Source organism: Streptopelia decaocto, assembly GCF_964273445.1.
Source record: "Streptopelia decaocto genome assembly, chromosome: 11".
Classification (NCBI taxonomy): Eukaryota; Metazoa; Chordata; class Aves; order Columbiformes; family Columbidae; genus Streptopelia; species Streptopelia decaocto.
Window position 1 is genome coordinate 8509766 of NC_138666.1, and position 21931 is coordinate 8531696.

Consider the following 21931-nt stretch of genomic DNA (forward strand, 5'->3'; position numbering starts at 1 on the left):
GCAGTACCCCCACGAGGCAGCAAAACAGGCGTGCAGTGAAAGGAATTGCAATTTGAGCATTCAAGTTAAAGCAATTAGGAACCTTGCATCGAGCTGATGGCAGGTAATTGACCACCCGAACTCTAATAACTATTAAGCAGCTTAGTTGCGTTAGCATGTATTTAAAGGTTTAAAGAAATAAGAAAGCAAAGCGACAACCATGAGAAAATGCAATGATCTAACGATGAGAGAGAGAGATTCTTAGGGAAGAGAGTGATCTGTTCACATGTGGATTTGCAGGCATCTGACCCTTCGCAATAATTGTGAATGAGGCTTTAGCTCTCCTCTGTGTCGGTGTGTTGCCAGACAACCAATGAGGCTGCAAAGCAAATCACATTCACAGGCTGCAGATCTCAGGAAGAAGCACAGAGATGACTTTTAACTTACAAATCAGGCACTCATCATTGTTGTTATTTAGGAAAGTAGTCTGAAACACCTTTTCACTTGCAATAACCTCTACTATGTTTTCTCCTCCTTCCTGTGTCTTTCGGCTGCCAGATAACCCTGCTCTGATGCCATTTCGGATGTCCCAGTGAGAACTCTTAGAGATGCCTATTCTCTCCGGAGGCAGCGACCAAGACTATAGTAATATTAGCTACACTTCTTGTAATTCCTTGAGCCACTTCTTCCCTGTCTCCGTTGAAACCCCTTCTGCCAAAGGGGTCCACTACCAAAGAGCCAGGAGGATTTACCATCCGGATCAAGTCTCTGCAGTTGATCTAAAGACAGAGATCATGATAAACGTTGGAGGCATCAAGTACCTGCTACCTTGGAGTACTTTAGATGAATTTCCCCTGACCAGACTGAGCAAACTTAAGTTTTGCAGCAGCTATGAAGAAATAATTCAGCTGTGTGATGATTATGATGAAGACACCCATGAGTTCTTCTTTGACAGGAACCCCAATGCTTTTGGGATGATTGTCAGCTTTCTAGCAGCAGGGAAGCTGATGCTCTTACGAGACATGTGTGCCTTGTCTTTTCAGGAGGAGCTGAGATACTGGGGCATTGAGGAATCCAACCTGGAGAACTGCTGCTTTCGAAAACTCTTTCAGAAACTGCAGGAGTTGGCCGAGGTACGCAAAGAAGAGGAGCTTCGGAGGAGCAAAGAAGCTACGTGTGTCTTGGACAACAAAACCAAATTTGGCCAGTTTATGAACAGTCTCAGAGATATGGTAGAAAATCCCCAGTCGGGACTCCCAGGCAAAGTCTTTGCTTGTCTCTCCATTCTCTTTGTGGCCACCACAGCTATAAGCCTTTGTGTCAGCACAATGCCAGACTTAAGAGCTGAAGAAGACAGGGTAAGTAAGTCCTTTTTAACTGGTCTAACTACAGAATTAAAAGACAGTTGTTTATTTTGCTAGGCATAAATGGTTAAAAAGATAAAGATACAGAAAAGGCACAGGCATGAGGTTCAAAACTGTCACTGGTAATGAAATGGTCTGTAACAGAAAATGCAAGAATGGCTTAAATTACTCCTATCAAAGAGATACTCAAGAATAACGTGAACAAAATATTTTACTATTGTCAGCTAAAATACAGGAAAGAGCTTCTGGGCAGGAGAGATACTGCAGCTCTCTAATGCAGCATTGTTTTTCCTTATGAAGAAGCAGTTGCTGGTCGAAGTTCTATTAACTTGTTCGTACTGAGACTCTCAAATAGTGTGGAGTTTTCTCTTCAAAGTGCTCTAGTTATAAACAATCTCTTGTTTGGATGTATCAGCTAGATAAATATTTTCCTCTGGCTTCTTTACTTTTAAGTATAGCTGGATATCTTCCCTTGTGTTAACAAAGTCAAATCTTTAAAGAGGAAGAAATGGGCATTAATTTTCCCTCCAGAATACTGTTGCATTTCAATAGTTGCATAAGGATTAAAGGATGAGATACAGGAACTATTTCAGAGATATTGATACTTAAAACAGCGCCTCCAAAAATCATAATTCCATGCTTGCCGAATTCTGTTTTTGCCTACATATGTATGTATATATTGTAGGTGTAATTCCAAATACCAGCTGAACTGCTAACTGCATTTAAGTCTTTTTCAAGTAAGTCATACACATTCATTCAGGGCAAATAAATCAAACCTGATTCATATACAAAGAATCTTCTCTATAACATCTTTGTGAAGATAATAATAAAACAGATGAAATATAATAAAACAGAGGAAATTAACAATGCAAAGTTATTTCAGATGTGGTAATGTCCAAATTTATCAAAAAACCTTCATTAATCTTTTTCATTAATCTCTTTAACGAATCCTCCACTTCATTTGCAAACTGCCCTTCTAAAAGTGTTGAGGATATCCAAGACAAATAAACTCCCTGCCCCAAGCACTGCTGTAAGATAAAACACTCCTCACAGTATTGTACAGTGATGAATAAAGCCATTTTTTAATTTACAGCCCAGCATGGCATGCACGATACAAAAATCTGTATTTATTTTATTGCTCAAGCAGTAATTCAAAATACCACAGTCATGGTGGGAATATGTAACGATATTTGATGTCTTTGAATAAAACTAAGGGCTGCACAGAAGGCTGAAATTTAAGATAATTCCCTGTTCCATTTAACCCCTTGAATATTAACTTACATTTGCATAGGAAGACTATTCCCTTTCAGTACTAAGTCTGGTGCTCTTGCAGCCTTCCACAGCTATTACTTTTGGCAGGAAAAACTGTAACGCTGTTCCAATGCTTCTTTCAAGGAAGTGCTTCAAATATAGAACATCCTTCTTACAGCTAGACATAAAAACATTAGAAACTCTGCTCCAGCAAGTGCTTCCTACTAACTTTGTTAATGGAAGTAGCCTGATGCATTTTACCTTAATTTCCCAACCGCTGCAGAAAAAGCTTTTATAAATACTTCTCATGCAAAAGAACAAGGACAAAATGTTTCAGAGCTGAGCTAGATGGAATATGTTGTGTGTTTTAAAAATAATTAACCGTATGTTAGAGAGGGAAGCATGTTGAGGGTTCTAAGTGTATCTGGTAGTTGCTGTTCCTGCATTTCCTATGAAAGACAGCTGACATTACTACTTACAGATTTGCATGTATATCACTACTTTAAAAGCATGCAAATTAGACTGAAACAAGCTCAAAAGTAGGAGTGTTTAAAGTGCAGGGGAGAGGATGAGGGATGAACTTGAGCAAAGGACCGTATTTGTCTAAATAATGGGAAACAGTGCATAATTTACACTTACAGCACCAGTCTCATGTACTTTGTCACTGTGTCCCAGGAGCACAGAATCAAATATTGAAAGTCCTATTATCTGCATCATTTTAAATTATGCCAGAGAAAACATGGGGGAATGTGCAAGACAAAATACTCATGCCTTCTGGAAAAGCATAGAATATGAACCACTAGTTCTTCCATCCCTAAATCCTTAGCCTGCAACATCCAAGATTTTCTTACTGGGATCTCAAAAGAACATTTTAGCTAGAACTAGACAAACAACTTTGAGAACTTAATTGACTAATAACACCACTTTTTGGTTGTGGCTGAGTCATACCCAGGCAAACTGCAACTCTACATTGACTTGTAACTCAAAATAGTTCCCCGGCTGACCTAAGAAAGTGATTCCAAGAGGGGGCCATATTTACCAGCAGCCTGGGACAGACATGCAGAATCTGAAATTTTGGCTCTTCAGGCTGAACATAAAGATAACACAACATCTGTTTGCTCAGTGACAGAAAACAGGCAAATTCCTTCAATAAAGTTTCTGAACAACTTGTAATTCCACAGCTGCATTCAAAGTTGCCCTATCCTGAAGGTTATTAATTTCTGAGTTAAAGCTTGGCAAAATCTCTATGTGCAAATGTGCTTACAAGTACTGCAAGGATCTGTTTTCCAATGTCATTAACACTGGGAATTGAATTTATCCATTCTGAAATACAAATAAAAAAGGCTTTACCTCTGCTGCATATGTACCACTCTAGGGTCCATTTTCTCATCATCACAGCCACATTAAGAGAGTGAGAACTGGCTGGACTCCAGCTCAAGGAAAAGGATCAGTGGAAAAAAAAAAAAAAATAATAATAATAATACAAGGTGACTTCCACTTCACTCAGAAGCTTGGCTGTTCGCACCCTGCAGGCACGTGAAATCGCTTGTCCTTTTAGCAGCTGCTAAGCCGGGTCTGTTTAGAAGGGAGAAAAGCTGCCTGAGCAGGCAGAAGAGCAACCAGGAGTCCTCCCCATCCGAGGGAAAGCCAGAGCTCCAGTCTCGGAGAGGGATGGCGAGGAGCCAAGGCAGGAGCATCCGCGTCAGGGACGCCCAGTCACCCTGGCAACCAGAGGGGAGGGAAAGAGTATCTCTCTGGGCACCAGAAAAGGGAGAAGAGGGTTAGCTTAAAGATACGAATACAGCTGAAATTAAAATAAAGAGTGAGCACAAGTCTTATTAGGAGTGGTTAAGGGAACTGGGGCTGTTCAGCCTGGAGAACAGGAGGCTGAGGAGAGACCTTCTCACTGTCTACAACTGCCTGAAAGGAGGTTGGAGTATGGAGGGTGTTGGTCTTGTCTCCCAAATAGCAAGTGATAAGACAAGAGGAAATGGCCTCAAGTTGCATCAGGGGAGGTTTAGATTGGATAGTAGGAAAAAATTCTCCCCAGAAAGGGCTGTCCAGCATTGGAACAGGCTGCCCAGGGCAGTGGTGGAGTCACCATCCCTGGAGGGGTTTAAAAGGCGCTTAGAAGAGGTTCTTAGGGACATGGGTTAGTACCAGAGTTAGGTTATGGTTGGACTCAATGATCCTGAGGGTCTCTTCCAACCAAAATGATTCTACAAGTCTATAAATTATACCATTAACATACCTTAGAATACATCAAATGACATTTAGGAACCTTCTCATTAGAGATATGAAAGAAAAACACATATAGATGGGCAAACAATTCTGTAACTACTATATCACATAAGCACCTGCCACGAGTCCCAACCCAGAGGGAACAGCCACAGGCCAAAAGGTCAGGAAAACTCTGGAGCAGTAAATGTGTAGCTCTAGTGATCTCAAGTTTAAGCCTGACCACGAAACAGGTACATGAAAGAACTTATCATACATGATGCTACAGAAGGAGGACTCATTAGTAACAAGTTACATTACTTGGGCATGTAACAACTGCAATGTCACATCCTCCAATGGCAATACATCCTTATCTAGAATATTTGCATCTGTTCTTCATGGAGATCAAACTGTCTTCAGTAAGGAAGCAAACAAAGTGTCACCAAAATGTAGTAATCAAGGCACATGTGCATGTAGAGAGAAAAAAAGAGGCATATTTAGTAGTGAGGAACTCTGTTTATTATTGATCTGAACAGATACCTGAGAAAACTACAAATCTGAATCAGAGACCATGCATATAGGATAACAAAGCTGAAGTGACAAAATCTACCAGTATTTCCCTCAAACAAAGGAACTAAAATCATCCCACTATAAACATGGCAAAAGTTCCATCAAAACCCCCTGAAAGTCCCAGTCTCACGTAAGAGATCAGGATCCAAGAGATGTAATTGAAGTAGTCACTGCTCAGCACATCTAACCCAAACAAAAAAACATCATTACACCAGAAAACTATGGAATAAAACCACCAGGGGAGAGCTTGGACAGGGAGAATGCTTTGAAGCCCCCTTGGGATTTTCTTTATAGAAAGACTAGATTTTCCCTAAAATCAGCATCCTCTAGAGAAATGACTCAGCAGAAAAGATAACTCAAGGTCTTCAGGAAAACAAGCAAATTAGGGTTGTGGGAAAGAGAAGAAAAAGAAACCCCAACCATTTCCATTCCCTGTCCCTCAGCAACAGTAACAATTAAATCACTTTCTCCCAGTGTCAATGGCTCCTACCAAAGCATGTCAGTGAGTTTAGGAAAGAAGGAAATGTCTATCCTCTGTTCTCCTCTTTGATGATCAGTGAACAGTCAGACCTTGTTACTATTAATTTTATTTGCCCTTAACTGACCTTGAAGAGCCTGCAATTGCTCTGTGTATTTTGTATAACCTAATGAAATATAAGCAACACAAGCTGCAACCAGTATTGTCAGATCTACCCACTTCATCTTGAAATGTAGAATATTCGTTTATTTAAAGCTCCCATTCCTGGGGTCATTTGATTATGTTAAAATCTAATTCCCTTTGAAAGAATAAGGTTTTAATCTCTGGTTGCACTGAGAATCTGGAAAACATGAATGCATGAAAATAACTCAGTACCTACTATATAGAATGAAAAAAAAAATAAATAAAGGTTCTACACCATTATTCTGGAAGCTCTGACTTAATGTTTTCCGATGTTCGAAGTTGCTGATGTTGTCTGTATGACACTAAAACCAGCCTGTTTGCTTGTACACTGGACAAAAACACTGAGGAACAAATTTTCTTTAAAAGTGGTGTAATTTTACTTTATGGGGAAAAAAAAAACAACAATTTATTGGTCTTAGGGTGAAGAGAAAGAAAATCAAACAAGATATTTGTTTCATCAGGGTTACCACTGCCACAGCTAAGTATGTTAATTACACAAAATCACATTGACCTGTATCTAACCAGTTCAGTATGTGAAGATACTCTTGCAAGAGGTGTATCTGTATATCTTTGTAGCAGATTTAATAGCTTGAATACTAAAAACATAAAGCTCCAACCCTGCCCATAACCTGCAGATGACATTCAGTATCTCTAGTTCACTTATGAAAGTGAAACCAAAGAAATTGGGAGGAAATTATAATCCTTATGGAGAGTGGCCCTGAGAAGTGTGTAAACCTAGTTCTGCTGCAAAGATAAAACTCTTCAGCAAAGTTTAATTTGGCCAAGCATTAGACACAATCACCTTTAGTAAATTGAATATGACAGATTTTGGCAGATACTGCTGCTGGTCCATTTGTATAGCTTTTAAAGAAGGGGGTCAAAATATTGATCAGAAAAGAATTTTCTAGCTGACTAGCCAGGTCAAAATGATTCCTACTGAAAAATGCCTTTTTCAATGACTAGTACAGGGTACTACTAATGAAGCAGGGCAGTATTCCAAATATACCTGAAAATCAGGGGCATTTCACAGGAACTTCGAACTTACCTTCTAACACCAGCCTACACCACACAAAGCCCAGCCCAGAACAACTTGCTCTATTGCAAAGGGATTAATGAAATCCTGACTTCAGAAATGCTTCTAATGCTCATTTAAAAGTGTAAGACTATAAAGGCGTGTGCGTACATGGCTAGCTATAAATATATCAGTATATATACATGACTTGAAATTACTCGGAACAAAATAAAGCTGGATGTGCTTTGGTTTTACTGCATCTGCTCAGTACATTTCTCTGGATTCTTATCAGAACTCTTACTGCGGACACTCAATCTCCTAAATTACCCACCCATCTCATACAATTCTGATTTCTTCAACCTGGTTTGATCAGCAATGGAAGTATTGCAGCACTTTAAAGCAGGAAAATGTGCTTCACTGATGCACCAAAAATCTCCCAGTCTACTAGGTGTACCTGGCACAGTAGAATCCAGCTAACTTATTCATGTTGTGGATTGAGTTAGTTACATTAAGAACAATTAAAGAAATATATAAGAAGCTGTGAAAAAAACAAATTAGAATATTCAAGCCTGGTGCTTTGATATATACATAGAACTTATAGCTTTACAGGATCTGCCCTTTCGTAAGGCTTGCATATCTGTTAATTAGCATCAAAAACTTTGACCTTGACATTGCAGCATTACAGTAGGACTCTGATTTCAGAGTTCCACATAATTAGTAACTGTTTGCCAAGCACCCACAAACAGAATTGCACATTTCATCACTAAATCTAATATGTACAACGTTGGTGAGGTTCACATTTCCAAAGAGGGGCATGGAGGAGGGTAAAAGTTGCTGAACCTCCATGTCTCAGCTCACCCTCGCTGCCACAGAAAGTTTTCTTTAGAAAGTCTGGACACTCCAGTGAGTAAATGGACTCTGCATGGTTTTCCAAAGCTGGCTTTGTCAGTACAAGGTCCAGTGTTCAGAAAGCACAATTAGACATTATTAGTTTGCCTTATGTTCATCCAGTTTTGGCCAGCTCCCAAGAGCTGTAAGTCTCCGGGCTTTGCACGCTATCCTGGGGGGACACCCGGCTGCTCTCCCTGCCCTGCCACAGGCAAACCACCGCGATTCCGTGTGCCAGCACATGTGCTCTTCGCTGGGAACTACTCTTGCTTTTCCCTTCTGCTGCTTGCAAGTTTTTAATACTTACAATGGGAAAAAATCCTGTTCACTTTCCCCGCTTGACTCATCTCAAGGGGTTTAGCAGAGATGATAACTTAGTAAATGCCTTCTCTGGGAAGATGGCTATTTGCCCTGATGTGGGCATGCTGTCTTTGGGAAATGCTATTTGAAATCAATGCATCCTCCAAATTCATACCAATAATGCAACAAGTATTTAAAATAATCACCCAAATTTGTACATGATCTAGAAATTCCTCTTCGAATACAATGGAAATAGTTGAAGGGTCTTTAGTCTACTGCTGCAGCCTAATTCCCAGCCTGGTGTTTTAATTCCGAGCAAATCTAATTGCTAATTTCATCGTAGCATCAGGGCTATGAACTGCATATGTCGTGTTTATTCCCACAGTACCAGCATCTCCTATTAGCACTATTATTTTCCCTTATAACAGATTCAATCTTATTTGGGACCCCACCGCACATCCTGTACTACACTAGTACAATAACAAATAATTTCTGCTCCGAAGAACTTACAGTGCAGTGAGGAAAAAAGCAGAGAAGAAACAGTAACAGTGCAAATGATCTGACCAGCAACAAAACCAGAAATTGAAAGTCATACTCCTAAATCTCAGATAAATACCTTGTCATTTTGGCTATACTGTTCTTCACAGTTACAAAATGAAGTCTGTTAAATTTCTTCTTAGAAAAACAAGAAATATCTGATACTTTCACATTTTTCTCCTAACACAAACACTCTGGGGTCACCAATTGGTTTAAATCAAACTCAGGTGCTTCAGACTGATTCTCATGGTGTCTGCAGAATAAGGACCCAAGCTCAAAAGTTAATTGAAATATTCTACTTTAGTTACACTCCTGCGCCAGAGGAGACAATTATGCATTGGATATAGAGATAATAATGTCCTTCTATGCTCTTTCTAATGTCCACATTAATATAATCCCAATATTAGTTTCATCTCCTCAAATGTACTAGTTGTAACAACTGGTTTCATAAGCCCAGGCTTCTTTCCCATAAAGCAAAGCAGGTGGGAAATCATTCTGTGATCAGAATACGCAGCACTCCCTTAACTGGCTCATCGTTCTGTAAATCAGGTTACAATCCCTTTCTCAGCATGCTGTAAACCTTCTGATTTTTTTTTTTTTTTTTTTTGCATCAGTCTATAACCACAAATCCAAGTACTGAAGTGATCCATAACAGAGTTTTCAAGTTCTCCTTCTCCATCACCTGATTCAGCAGAGCGTGGTTTAATTATTCAGCTAATCGCAGCAATGCAGTCGCAGTGATTCAGCAGGACCTGCAGCACTGCAGCGGGTCCAGGTGCGCAGGGAACACAGATGGACACAACGCTCCCCAACCCCACCATCATTTTTCAGCCAAAAGGGATTTTTTCACCCTGCAGCTGCTTGTTTTCTGCTGTGTACTGAGATAAGAACAGCTGGGAGCTGATCAGGTATCTCAGTTCCCCACACTGAGGTTTTAGAATCATAGAATCATTCCATTTGGAAAAGACCCTCAAGATAATCAAGCCTTGGTTTGCTCCTGCCTAACCACTCTCGAGACTTGTAGCCTCACCCTGCAGACCCACAGCCTTGGATTTTGTTTTTTCACTATTGCATTAGCTAGTTGTTTGGGGTTTTTTATCCACCAGAATTGCCCAGGGAGAAGCCGTAGACCAGGATGTACAACCTTGAGAAGGGCAAAAGGCTGGAAAACAGCACCCTGCCCATCAAATGTCAGCCTTGGGCTTAGAGAGGAAAATCCCTGCGAGTTTTGCTGCTAAATCCCCCACGCAGAGGGCTGAATGTTTTTTTTTCTCTCTGAGTGGGCCAAGAGGCCAGACTGTGAGAAGAGCCATCGTGCTGGGATAAGCCTTTGCACTAAGCACTGGATGGCACGGGCAGGCAGGAGGCAGGTCCAGAGCCGCAGTTCAGACCAGTCCCATCTGCTGCCACTCCAGTGGCCACTGGCCCATGGCCTAAAACCAGTGCGAACCAGAGGGAAGGATCTGAGCAGTAACCGCCTGCACATAAACATGCCAAACCAAATCTGGACCTGCCAGGATAGGTCTGGCAGATGTGAATTGTGAGAGATGATGTTTTAGCAGCCCAACCTTTGAGACGTCAGTATGGGTGACTGAACACCAGAACAGCCTTTACTCAGAAGCAATCACTACTGCAATGAGGGTGGATCTAGCTGGGAAGAGGTTTCAGATTCTCCGTCCATCGCTCATTTGTTTTATGATGATGAGCCAGCTGGTTTCCCTAAATGAATCCTGGGAATAACAGTGTTTGCACACAGTGGTTCGATCGTGACTTCTAGTCGGGCTCAAGGATTTTAACAACTTGGCTTCATAAATAATACTAATCGGTGTTCTCCTAAGTATGCTGTATAAGCAACATATATATGAATTGCTGATGCGCATGTTGATTTCCACACTCTAAAGCTTTGAAAATATTGATCATGATTCTGAAATAATCCATCTAGCAATACTTATTAGCAAAGTATTCTACAAGCATTGGTGCAACTGTCACTATTTAACTAGAAAAGAGATTATTCAACACCAGAAATGCTTAAAATCACTGCATCATCAAGAACAGTGTTAACTTGCAGGCACAGAAAGGAGATAATGAGAAATGCTGCAGGTTTGCCTGACTTGCATCTCAGACTCAGCGCTATTTATAGATTAGGTAAAATCCCAAATTAGAGTCAGTCACAGCAAGGGCAGAACATTGGTACCTGAAACCCTTCCTATCAATGTACAACAGAGCCCCCAGCTGCCAACAGGCCCAACTCAGCTTCAAATGCTCAGAATCCTCAAACAGTTTTATAAGAGGATCGTACCAACCTGTGTAATGTGCAAAATAAGTTACCGCTATTTTCTGTTTGCTTCAGCTTTTATGAAAAAACAGCTTACAATCAACTAAGGGGTAAAAATCCACTGCAAAACATAGTGGGGTAAATCTTTGGCAATAGCTAATTAATTAGCAGACCAATTAATGACTCAAAATAACTTTTCCACACTATATTTTAATTATGAAGTGTCTTTGAGTACAACCAAGTGGGACACAAATAGTCAACACTGAGCAGATCCTGAAGGCATAATAATAGTTCCTTGGTGTTCTTATCCAGTTATCTATAAATAATAGATTTTTCCCTTGTCTAGAAAATGTAACAAAGTGGGTTGCATCTGAAAACCTGGGTGGATGGACAAGATAAATATTCCACAGGGGAAATTCTGATTCAGTTTCCCTGGGCATTACTGCAATTATTGATGCATGTAAAGATATTATTTTCACTAGATGAGATTTATATCACTTGTAAGATAGGTTAGTATAGCATAACTCCAAGATCTGGTTTTGTTTATTACCCTAGATGTCATTATATCTTAACTAATGCTTCCTGGTAAACTAAGAAGGCGCTTTGCCAGGAAATTTATCTTATTTATTTATCTTGTGAGTGGCACATACCTCAAGTTAATTTCGCTTGAATTCACACTTAGTGAACACATTACTCTTCTGTAAACTCACCTGTGCAATGGAGGTCTGAGATTTTGCCATCACACATTACCCTGGAAATGCTGAATTCCTGAACCTCAGGTAGTTTTGAACAACATTACTCCACGAAAGCTGCAGTAACGCTTACCAGAGCCACACAATTTCGCACTATTAGAAATATTAATATTACATTCTAAGCATCATTGCTACATAGACCAAACTTGATTAATTTTTAAAGGGTGCACAATAAAAAAAAAGCTTTTTTTTTCAAATTCTTGGTCATAAACGGGATATAAATTTGACTACATATCCTACAGCTTACCCACACTTTAAAATTGCAGCCTCAGTCCCTTCTGTTTCAAAAAGGAAGAGGGCCAGAGAAAAGCATCGAGGATGGAACAACTTCACACAAGGAGTAGGGCAGGTAGAATTCCCCAGGAAGGGAACAAACTGCAACAGTGGCTGTAACAGGTATCTCCAAAATCCCAAATGGCAGGAAATGAGCAAAAAGAGAACCCAGAAAACAAGCCATGGGCTTATATAGCACAGAAGGTGATGAGGAAAAGGGAGCATGAATTGCCTGTTGCCTGTGGTGGTACAGAAGTTTGAAACTGCCACTTTGCTTCTTTGAGGTGCTTTATAAATTTAAGAAATCACTCTATTTCAAGCATCAGGTTCACCATGTATCTTTGTACATAAAAAATATTGTGTCCTTCATTGCTGAGCCAAATGCTCTTTTTCATATGCAAGATCAATACCAGGCACTCATTTTATTACATTTATATCATACATGGTAGAATTTCAGCTAGAGGCAAGTTCTGTAAATCGTGATAAATCCTTGCATTGTTCAAAAGTAATTTTGCAGGATGAATAAAGTATAAAGAGTTAGATACTCCCTCATCACTGGCTTTGTGATAACTGTTCTCCTGTCAGAGTCAATGATAGTTTAAGTCCTGAATGACACTACAGTACTGGAAAACATGCCAGAGGGTTTTGCTGAAAGAGCCCACCCAAAATATACTGTGGTCACTTATAAATAAAACCTCACCTTCCCATCATGTTAACAATCAACACCATAGTTGGAACTTTTATAGGTCCTGTTAACACCCTGGTGGTACTTTGGATGCAAAAATGCAGTCAAAAGGAGAAAGAAATCAGTGACAAATTTTGCTAAGAGATCCAAAAAAAAAAAAAAAAGCTCAGAATTCTGCTCTAAAGACAAAGTAAAGAGAGAGTTTTGTGGTTTGTTTTGCTTTGGCGGTCATTGATCACTAGAATTTCCAAAATGTATTTGTTTTGTTCAGAAAGAGGGAGTATATAGGAGCCCCTGTAGCACAGAAACCCCTTCATTGTCCATTTATGAAAACAAACAACAAATTCAAATGAAAACAAAACACTAACCCAAAAAACCCCACAAACATTTCATGGATCAAAATATTTGGCCCATAATTTGACTGGTCACTGACAGTAACTAGCATCTAATGGGAATTTGGTGACAACAGGAAATTTGAAAACTACCACTGACAGAGGCACCCGTAGTTTGGTAAGAACACAGCATTTGAAGTCAGTGCATTATTCTGCCTGCTCTTTGGATAACAGTTGTAAGCGAAACAAAGCACTCCGAGGCGTAAAAATCATCAAAATTACTGGGAGAAACAGAAATTTGCTTTGGTACTTAATATTTCCTCTTCTTCCCTTTTATTCCAACATTGCTGCTTTTGAACAGGATGTTCAAAAGGATCAAGAATCTTCAGAAAGCCTGACATTAGAGATAGATATTCTATATGAACAGTGTCACATATATTACATAATATATACAAATATTCCTATAAAACATCCACATACAAACTCTCAGGCTGAAATCTATCTCCCAATGTGAAATCAATGAGCATATCCTCATTAAATCCCAGGGTCTTACACCCTCTTGCCAGAAAGCAGCAGACAGGCAGAGGAAGAGACTTGGGAAGTTTCTGGCAGATGTTGCATATGAATGGACTAAATCCCAGCACATCTGCAGGATGAAATGGAGTTGAAACTTTTGTTTCCTGCAGTGGAAAAAGGGACTGTGGTTTGAATCATAGGCAAACATTTCAAAAATGTCTTTTCAAAGTACATAAAAACGACAACGAGTGTTAACAGGGGAGAGCTCACAGTCCTCTACTTCCACAACTATGCTCTAAGGAAAAATAAAATGCAGAGTAACATTCCTGAAAAGTTTGATTTGAAAGATGCTCTTCTGAAAAAAAGGAATATGCATTTAGGAAGCTGACCACATAAATCGCCTTCTCTGAATATATGTATACACACACCTTCCTATGGGGAATGCTGAAGCAACCAAGGATGCAGAGAAGAATAAAACCTCCCAACCAGTCCCTACAATGCTTTACCTTGAAAAAACAGAAAGCGGGACTTATTTAGGACTTGCAGGCTGCATACCAAGAGTATATACAGAGACAAGTTTCTTTAATTTAGACTGGAGGAAGCAACACAATAAAACCAAGCAGGTAGATATTTCAGTTAATTCAGATATTTCACATGCTCATTACTGTCTATACATCATTGAAATGTGGCTGCTGTACAACTACCTCCTAGCTTTTTCTACATTTCTGGTACTAGTGACTCAGGCAGATAGATCTTCTCCTTCCTTATTGTTTCTGGATGCTGGTTCACAGACTGTTCTTTTATTTAATTCTCTTTTTTTGTTTTGTGTCAGGGCGAGTGTTCACAGAAGTGCTATTACATCTTTGTCATAGAGACCATCTGTGTGGCTTGGTTTTCCCTGGAGTTCTGCCTCCGATTCATCCAGGCAAGGAACAAGTGTCAGTTCTTCAAAGGACCCCTAAATATCATTGACTTCTTGGCTATTTCACCCTATTACGTTTCCCTCATCTTCTCAGAGGATGACCCCAATGAGGAGGACGACAGGCCAAGCAGTAACACGTATTTGGAGAAGGTTGGTTTGGTGCTACGGGTTTTACGTGCCTTGAGGATCTTGTACGTCATGCGCCTTGCCCGACACTCCTTGGGCTTGCAGACTTTGGGCCTCACAGTTCGGAAATGCACGCGGGAGTTCGGCCTGCTTTTACTCTTCCTGTGCGTGGCCGTCACTCTGTTTTCTCCTTTGGTCTATCTCGCCGAGAACGAGTCTGGGAAGGTGCTTGAATTCACAAGCATCCCCGCATCTTACTGGTGGGCTATCATTTCAATGACCACTGTGGGGTACGGAGATATGGTACCGCGGAGCGTCCCAGGCCAGATGGTGGCTCTCAGCAGCATCCTCAGTGGGATTCTCATCATGTCTTTTCCTGCGACATCGATATTCCACACTTTCTCCCATTCCTACTCAGAGCTGAGAAAAGAACACGAACGATTGCAGTCTCGGCTAAACAGAGTAAAAAATGCCAATCACTCTGGTGAAAGCGATACCTTCAACGAGACGGACAGCTTGATCCTGGAGGATCAAGCATCACCAATCAAATACATTTACACAGGGAAGTGACCCTGGCTGTAGAACTTCCCAAGAGCAGGAATAGAAATATAGACATACGGATGTCAACATAACACACAAAGTAAAGCAACAACATAAGTTAGGACATTATTTTTCTCTGCCATCATAGGTATAATAAGCAGTCAAGCCAACACAGCCAGCTCCAACACATTGTGATGGAGCTGGAGGTTTTGAGAATGTCAAAAGTCAGAGTTTATTCAATAATAAATATTTATTCTTCTCTATGACTAATAAGAATAAACTTTGTCTCTGCCAGACATGTATCTTGCTGAATACCTAATACTGAACAAGTAACAAAGAAAACAGCTTCTGTTGGCACAAATACACTTGTTATTTTATTTGCCTTTGATTTTCCAATGTTCTTGCAATTAACATCTTGAATCAAGCAGTAGAATGGATTTTTTCAGGGCTACGCACCAGTGCTGGTTATACAATGCTCATCCACCAGGCACACCGAAGAAGCCTCGATGCAAATCCGCATTCTGTATCTAAAGCCAGTGATAAGCTTAAAATAAAAGCACTGTATGTGAAAGCTTTCAAAATTTGCCTGTAGCCAGATGATCAATCTATAAATAACAAATTGCACTGCTATTGTATAAAATATGTAGTGTTTGCAAGAGAATTTGCTTGAAATGCAGTTGCAGTCTGCAGACTGTAAACATTTCATACTAGACAGCAAAAGTTTTCAAACTTTTTTCATATACTTATTTAAAAAAATAAGAAATAATTAAAAAAGCTGATTGACCATATTAAAAAGAGTTGTGTTATTTTTTTTAACTGAATGGTGATGGTTTCTCTGAAAGATAAAATTACAGAGTTATTGAAAAAAAGATGACAGCTCAGAAGTATCTAAATGTACAAATAGTAAAGAATGAGGTGAATGATTGCCAGAGATGCAGCAAGAGTGATCTCCTAATACAAATGGAAGATCTCTCTTTTGGGTGTTCAGGTATGGCCAGAAGAAAGCAACAGGACTACACAGAAGTCAACTATGCTACCCTGTGGCATAGTCGAAATGATCTCTCACAATTTGACCTTCTGGATGCGGTGACTGTGGCTGGTGAAAACTGATCCCAAGACACAAAGGGTCTGTGCGCAAACACCTGCGTGTTTAGAGCCCAGGGCAGCTCACAGGTCCTCAGGTTCTCAGTCACCCCATTGACACCCACAGAACTTCATCACGTAGAATGCTGGGCATGTATTTAAGTACTGAATCAAGGCTTAAATAATTTTTAATCAGATTTGCAGCTTTCAGCAATGCATTTCTGAAATCCTACCAAGGTCCCTGTGACCTTGTGATGGAACAAAACCCAGCGCAGTGACCGTTCAGTTCCAGTTTGCAGCAGGCACTAGTCTTGTGCAGTGGGGTGCAGGTTGGAGCCCAGGGGACACTTCCAGGTGTTGATTCCAGGTGTTTGGACCCATCTCCAATGTGGACAGACACACACCATCACCTCCAGAGTTATGCAACTTCATGCAGGCATTTGGGAATTTTGGTTTTCAGACAATGTACTCACTGCTCTGCACGGCTTAAGTACAGAAAAGCACAGTTGTTGGCACAATTTAGATGACGTGACTCAAATTAATCTCTTGGATTTATCTTGCTATTGACCCTATGATTTAAACTAGAGAAACTTCAGCAGATTACAGATGGGATGTTCCAACACAACCAGAGCAAGTTGATGCTAGATGACAGGCATTTATATTTGCCACATAAAAGGTGGCATTTCTGCTGGCTTATGCACAGGTCCATCTAATTTTATGTATTTATTTTTCAATTAGCATTTATTTTTGCAAGCAATTCTCTACAGTAGGGCTACTTAATGGTGAACCAGACAAAATCCAACCCCAATCTAGACTATGACCCAGACCCCTCCAGGGTGCTATACATGGCAATGCCACCTACATTTCTCTGAGAGACTCCATATTTATTTACAGTTATTCCAGTTTCTTAGGAAAAACAATACCCAGTGCAGTCCACTTCTGCCCATCCAGTCTGGCAGAGCCAAAGCCAGTGCTTGCTCCCTGCTAGAACATGAGTCTTGATACAGAACGTGTCTTTATAAAGACCCTTACCCCCACTGCCACACTCTTCAGAAATAAAAACAATCGGGTAGTGCAACTGATTTGCTTTTTTTTTTTCTAATTGACCGTTTTCTTGCTAGCTCAGGAGTTAGTTCAACATGATCCCACTGAAAATGAGCCCAGTCGCATTGCTCTGAACATGTACACAGCTGGAAAAGTATCGGAGCTTTTACTGCCCAAATACTTTAACAGCTCAATGCCCAACAGGTTCTGTAATGTAGGTGGAGTTGTGGATAAAACACACATGCAAACTCACAGCAATCCAAACCTTGACTCAGTCAAGCATCTAAACTTGTGTGAGTTCTTTCAAAACACAATGTAAGAATGTGCTGAAACATGGATGTAAAACAAACAAACACTCACCAGTGTTTAACAGTGAAGTGATTGTACTTTCAGCAGACTCAGGACCATCACATGTATTTCTGATTCTAACTAATCTCTTCCTATAGCTGGGTCTGGGCTGCACCAGCTTTCAGAGAAAATATCCTTCATGATTAATTGTGTTACTAGGGAGGGGGAAAAAAAAAAAATACATTGAGAGGAACATTTCGTTCCTGTGTAACTCAACTGAGTAACAAATTCAGAACAAACAGTTACAATTAGCAGATATTGTTGTTGCCAAGATCATATCATTTAATAACCAGACTTAATTAAAAGAGCAGTTTAGGTGCCTGGCATCCAGCTTCTCTCAGTTCAAAGCTTTTTCCCCCCTGAATCTAAATCCTAGAATCAGCAGACAAACAGCACCCATTACCCAGGGGAAACCACATTATTCAGCCCTCACCAATGCATCACATCTCTTTATAAGCTGATAACAGCTACTCTGATATAGCAACAACTCTGCTGTGTAAAGAAGGGACCCACAACCCCCCCCCCACACTGCCTTGCTTGGGGAAGGCGATAAATATCCTGCTCTGCAAACCAGCTACAGAGTGACAGAACCCCGTTAAAACTCAACACAGGACCCTTCCAGTTACTGGTCTGACTTGGAACCAGAACACAGCAAATGGGTTTTGATCATGGACTAAATGCAAATTCTCTACAATGTTGAAATAGTACTGAGGGGCTAAGACCTTTGCTTTGACCTAATTCTCATTTCTTCAGAGATTCTGCAGATTGTTTCAAATTCTCACTGCAGCCCTTGTGCCTCCCGGCTGTTCTCCAGCTGTTTCTCCTCTTTGACTTTCATCAGTTCCTCAGGTAGAGAAGCATTACATAAACTGGACATATTATTTCAGTAATGAACTCCCATTAGTTTCATGGGTTCAGTATTTTTTTATTTCAACCTCCCGAAATTTGCTTTTCATCTGTGTTTGTTTGCAACCCATCACTAGTATTCATAAATAATAAACCTGGTAATTTAATTATGTTAAGTCACAAATTCATTGGAGAGAATAGTACATTATTTTAGGAGTAAATCGCAGAAGAGTTCACTAAGTGCACTGCATGTCCTAAGTATAAATTCTAACACAACTATTTAAAACTCATATTAGTCAACATTTTTATTTTGAACATACCCAAACAGTATTCTGCAATTATTTTGAACAAAAAAGCACATCTACTGATTAAAACTGCACTCTGCATGCCATCTCTGATTTTATTTCTAATCAAATATTCCCTCCCCCTTTTTTTTTGTTCAGAGAAGTATTTTAATACATTGCAGTAATCCATAAATAATGACAAAAACCTAGGAGGTCAAGGAAATGAAAAGTACAGCACATTCCCTGAAGGAGAGTCAGGAAGTTTTTACTTCTACAAGCAATAAATTATTAGCCACAGGTTAAAGTTGAAACTGATAAAAGGCTGATATAATACCCACATTTCCTAAGTGGAGTCCGGTTTCTGCATGGTAAAGAGCTAGATATTCTAGCACATTTTACTAAAAGTATTAAATCCCTTCCTGTGAACTCTTTTACTTCTGTAGCAATGACTTATCTGAGCTAAATGGGGCTTACATAGGTCCTACCCATGGCACAATACCCAGCAAAGCCCTAAGGAACAGGACAAGGCTGTGAATATATCAAGGACTCAGTATGCACACTGGGCTCTCTGCTGGGCTCTGACATGGGGCATTAAATTGGATTTTCCCTGCAGGCAAAGCACAGCGACAGAGCTGAACACCCCTGTGTCTGTACTGGACACCAGCATCCAGCTCAGCCCAGGCCTGCAGAATCCTGGCTAGTTTGGGCAATGAGTGTGGCATATGGGGTGCAAATCTTGTTAGGAAGCTTTGGTTCTTAATTTGAGATATTATGATGAAGCCTAACACACTTGGTTATTCTTTTTTTTCCTGGATGACTAAAATGATACTCACAAGGACAAGATGATGAAGAGAAAGAATTAAGGTGTTCTGCTTCCCCCGTGCTCCTGTCTTGACTGTTTCACTTCCAATAGAATGTAGTTATCAAAAACTTATTTTCCCCAAAATTTAGTGTCCTTGTAGTTCCCTTATGCCTGTATCAGATTGCAATGAAAAGCTCACAGAGGGGAAAAAAACCAAAATTTAACCCAAAGCTAGTTCACTAGAAGAGAGATCTGCATTCACAATAGTACCAAGGAAACTCCTGTATAAATTGCTGGTCTGGATCATCAGCACCAAGCAGAAGTGCTGAAGGACCACATTAACAGAATATTACAGTAGATTCAGCAAAAGGGATAAAAGTCCAGCTAAGATTTCATTATTGCCAAATTTTATTCCTGCCATAACTACACCAGTCATAAAAATCAAGCTTACATCTAGAAGGGAAGGGCATCCTTTGGGTGTTTCTCTTCTGAAAGTTATTGTCTGTTATATCATCAGTAATAAGTACCATAACAAGGTAATAAAACTTAATCATCCTGAAACAACACTTAAAATTTTTAAATCTTAAATGAAAAGGTCTACTGCTTCCTACCTAACAATTTGATTCAAAAATCCTTCAGGATTTAATGCATTAGCATAGAACTCAATGCATGCATATAATAAAGTCATGATATCTTCCAAAATGTCCTGCTTGCTAGTTCCAGCAGCCAAATATTTGTCAGCCAGACACTAACTACAAGTCAACAGGTTTTACCTCAGGTTCTTAAAAATGATTTCTTTTCAGCAGCTTTCAAGAAACTGTGACTGTTCTCAGTCAGAACAAATGGAGTGGTACAGAATCTGTCTCCTGCCTCAAGTTCAAGTAGAAGAGGTACAATTTATCTTGACCTTGCAGGGCAATGAAGCCTCCACAAAACCTCTGTGAGAATCCAATGATGTTTCACTTAATTCCAGGCAAACATAATGATCATTTGCTGATGTTCCACCACTTGCTTTAATTTCATGTCCAGATCTACATCACTTCCCACACGGGACACTGACTGAGAACCTTCCTAATTCCTTCTCTTGTTTTCACCTGCCCACTTCGGGGCCCCATATCAGGAGCTGTTCATTTCCTACAGAAAAAACCCACCTCCTTAAAGAATTTTCTTATTCATATTTATAACCTTAAAGGTACCATGTGACAAATACTCAAGATAATTGGATTGCACTTATGAACAGAGAATACTAATAAAACAAAGGATGTGCCTTTATGTCCTTCAGTCTTTTACTGTCCTTTAAGTGTATTGCATTATCTTTTAGGAAAATATCTGTTAAAATTTTCTAATTAAAATTTCTCTTGCAAATCACCATTCTTGAAATATCTCCACCAGAGCAACAAAGCAGGTAACAATCATGAAACTTTATGCCTTGAGGATCTATTTCTCCCAATTACCTACGTTTTCATTAGTCTGATGTCTGACTTTCACCCCGCTGTCCTGAAGCTTTCCTGACTGCCCAGTTCCACACCATATTAGTCAGAGCTGTTCTATCTCTGAGACTTCTATTTGAGAATTTCCCAAAAATCTTTTCAGCTCAAAGACAAACTCCAAGAAATTTCAAAGCTTCAGAGAGGCAAAAGAGCTATGAGCTACTCATGATTAAAGACCAAATAATTATTACACAGTTCAACAAAGATACATTAATAGACTCACACAGCACAACTAATGTTTTTTTCAGGATATTTTTAGGAAAGAGAGGGTGAAACCACAGAGGTTGAAACCAGCTCTATCTGTAATTCCAAGTCCAAGACACAGGTTTGTACCTTGAATGGTGCAACAGTCAGTGGGATTTAGTAAAGTCATTTCCAGAGTTCATGAAAACAACGCTGGAAGCTCATTAACATGCAAATATGCATGCTTAAACAAATTAATTTCATACCGATACAAAGATACCTAAGGGAAATGGCATAAACCTCTTTGACCTTTGATAAGTGATGCAGAGATTGTGAAATGTTCTAACAGAATTTAAAACCACATTTTGTCTACAGAATCTTGCCTTTCTGAATAAGACTGTAACCAAGGGTCCATTCCTCAGAGTCATTACACGGGTGACATTAAAAACCAAAACAAATGCTAAAAACCAGATGCCAAACCACAGAAATGCATTTCAAGAGCAAAAATATCAGAGGGAACATTACACAGAACAAAAGATAAAACAGTTTCAAATTATCTCCCAAAAAGAGCAAAATATGTCAGCAGCACAGGATAGTAGGTTTGCTGGGCCTTAATCCCCGTTCGTCAAAATAACAGCAAATTAAAGGCCC

General features: G+C 39.8%; 1 protein-coding gene across 1 annotated transcript; it reads left to right on the plus strand.

Annotated features, from left to right (window-relative positions):
* Positions 1–587: 587 nt before the first annotated feature.
* Positions 588–15230, plus strand: KCNG4 (potassium voltage-gated channel modifier subfamily G member 4; the record flags this gene model as incomplete). The annotated part of the gene is made up of 2 exons (XM_082062947.1): positions 588–1337; positions 14445–15230. The coding sequence occupies 2 exons, from the start codon at positions 588–590 to the stop codon at positions 15228–15230; spliced, it is 1536 nt and encodes a 511-aa protein (XP_081919073.1).
* Between the last annotated feature and the right edge of the window lie 6701 nt (positions 15231–21931).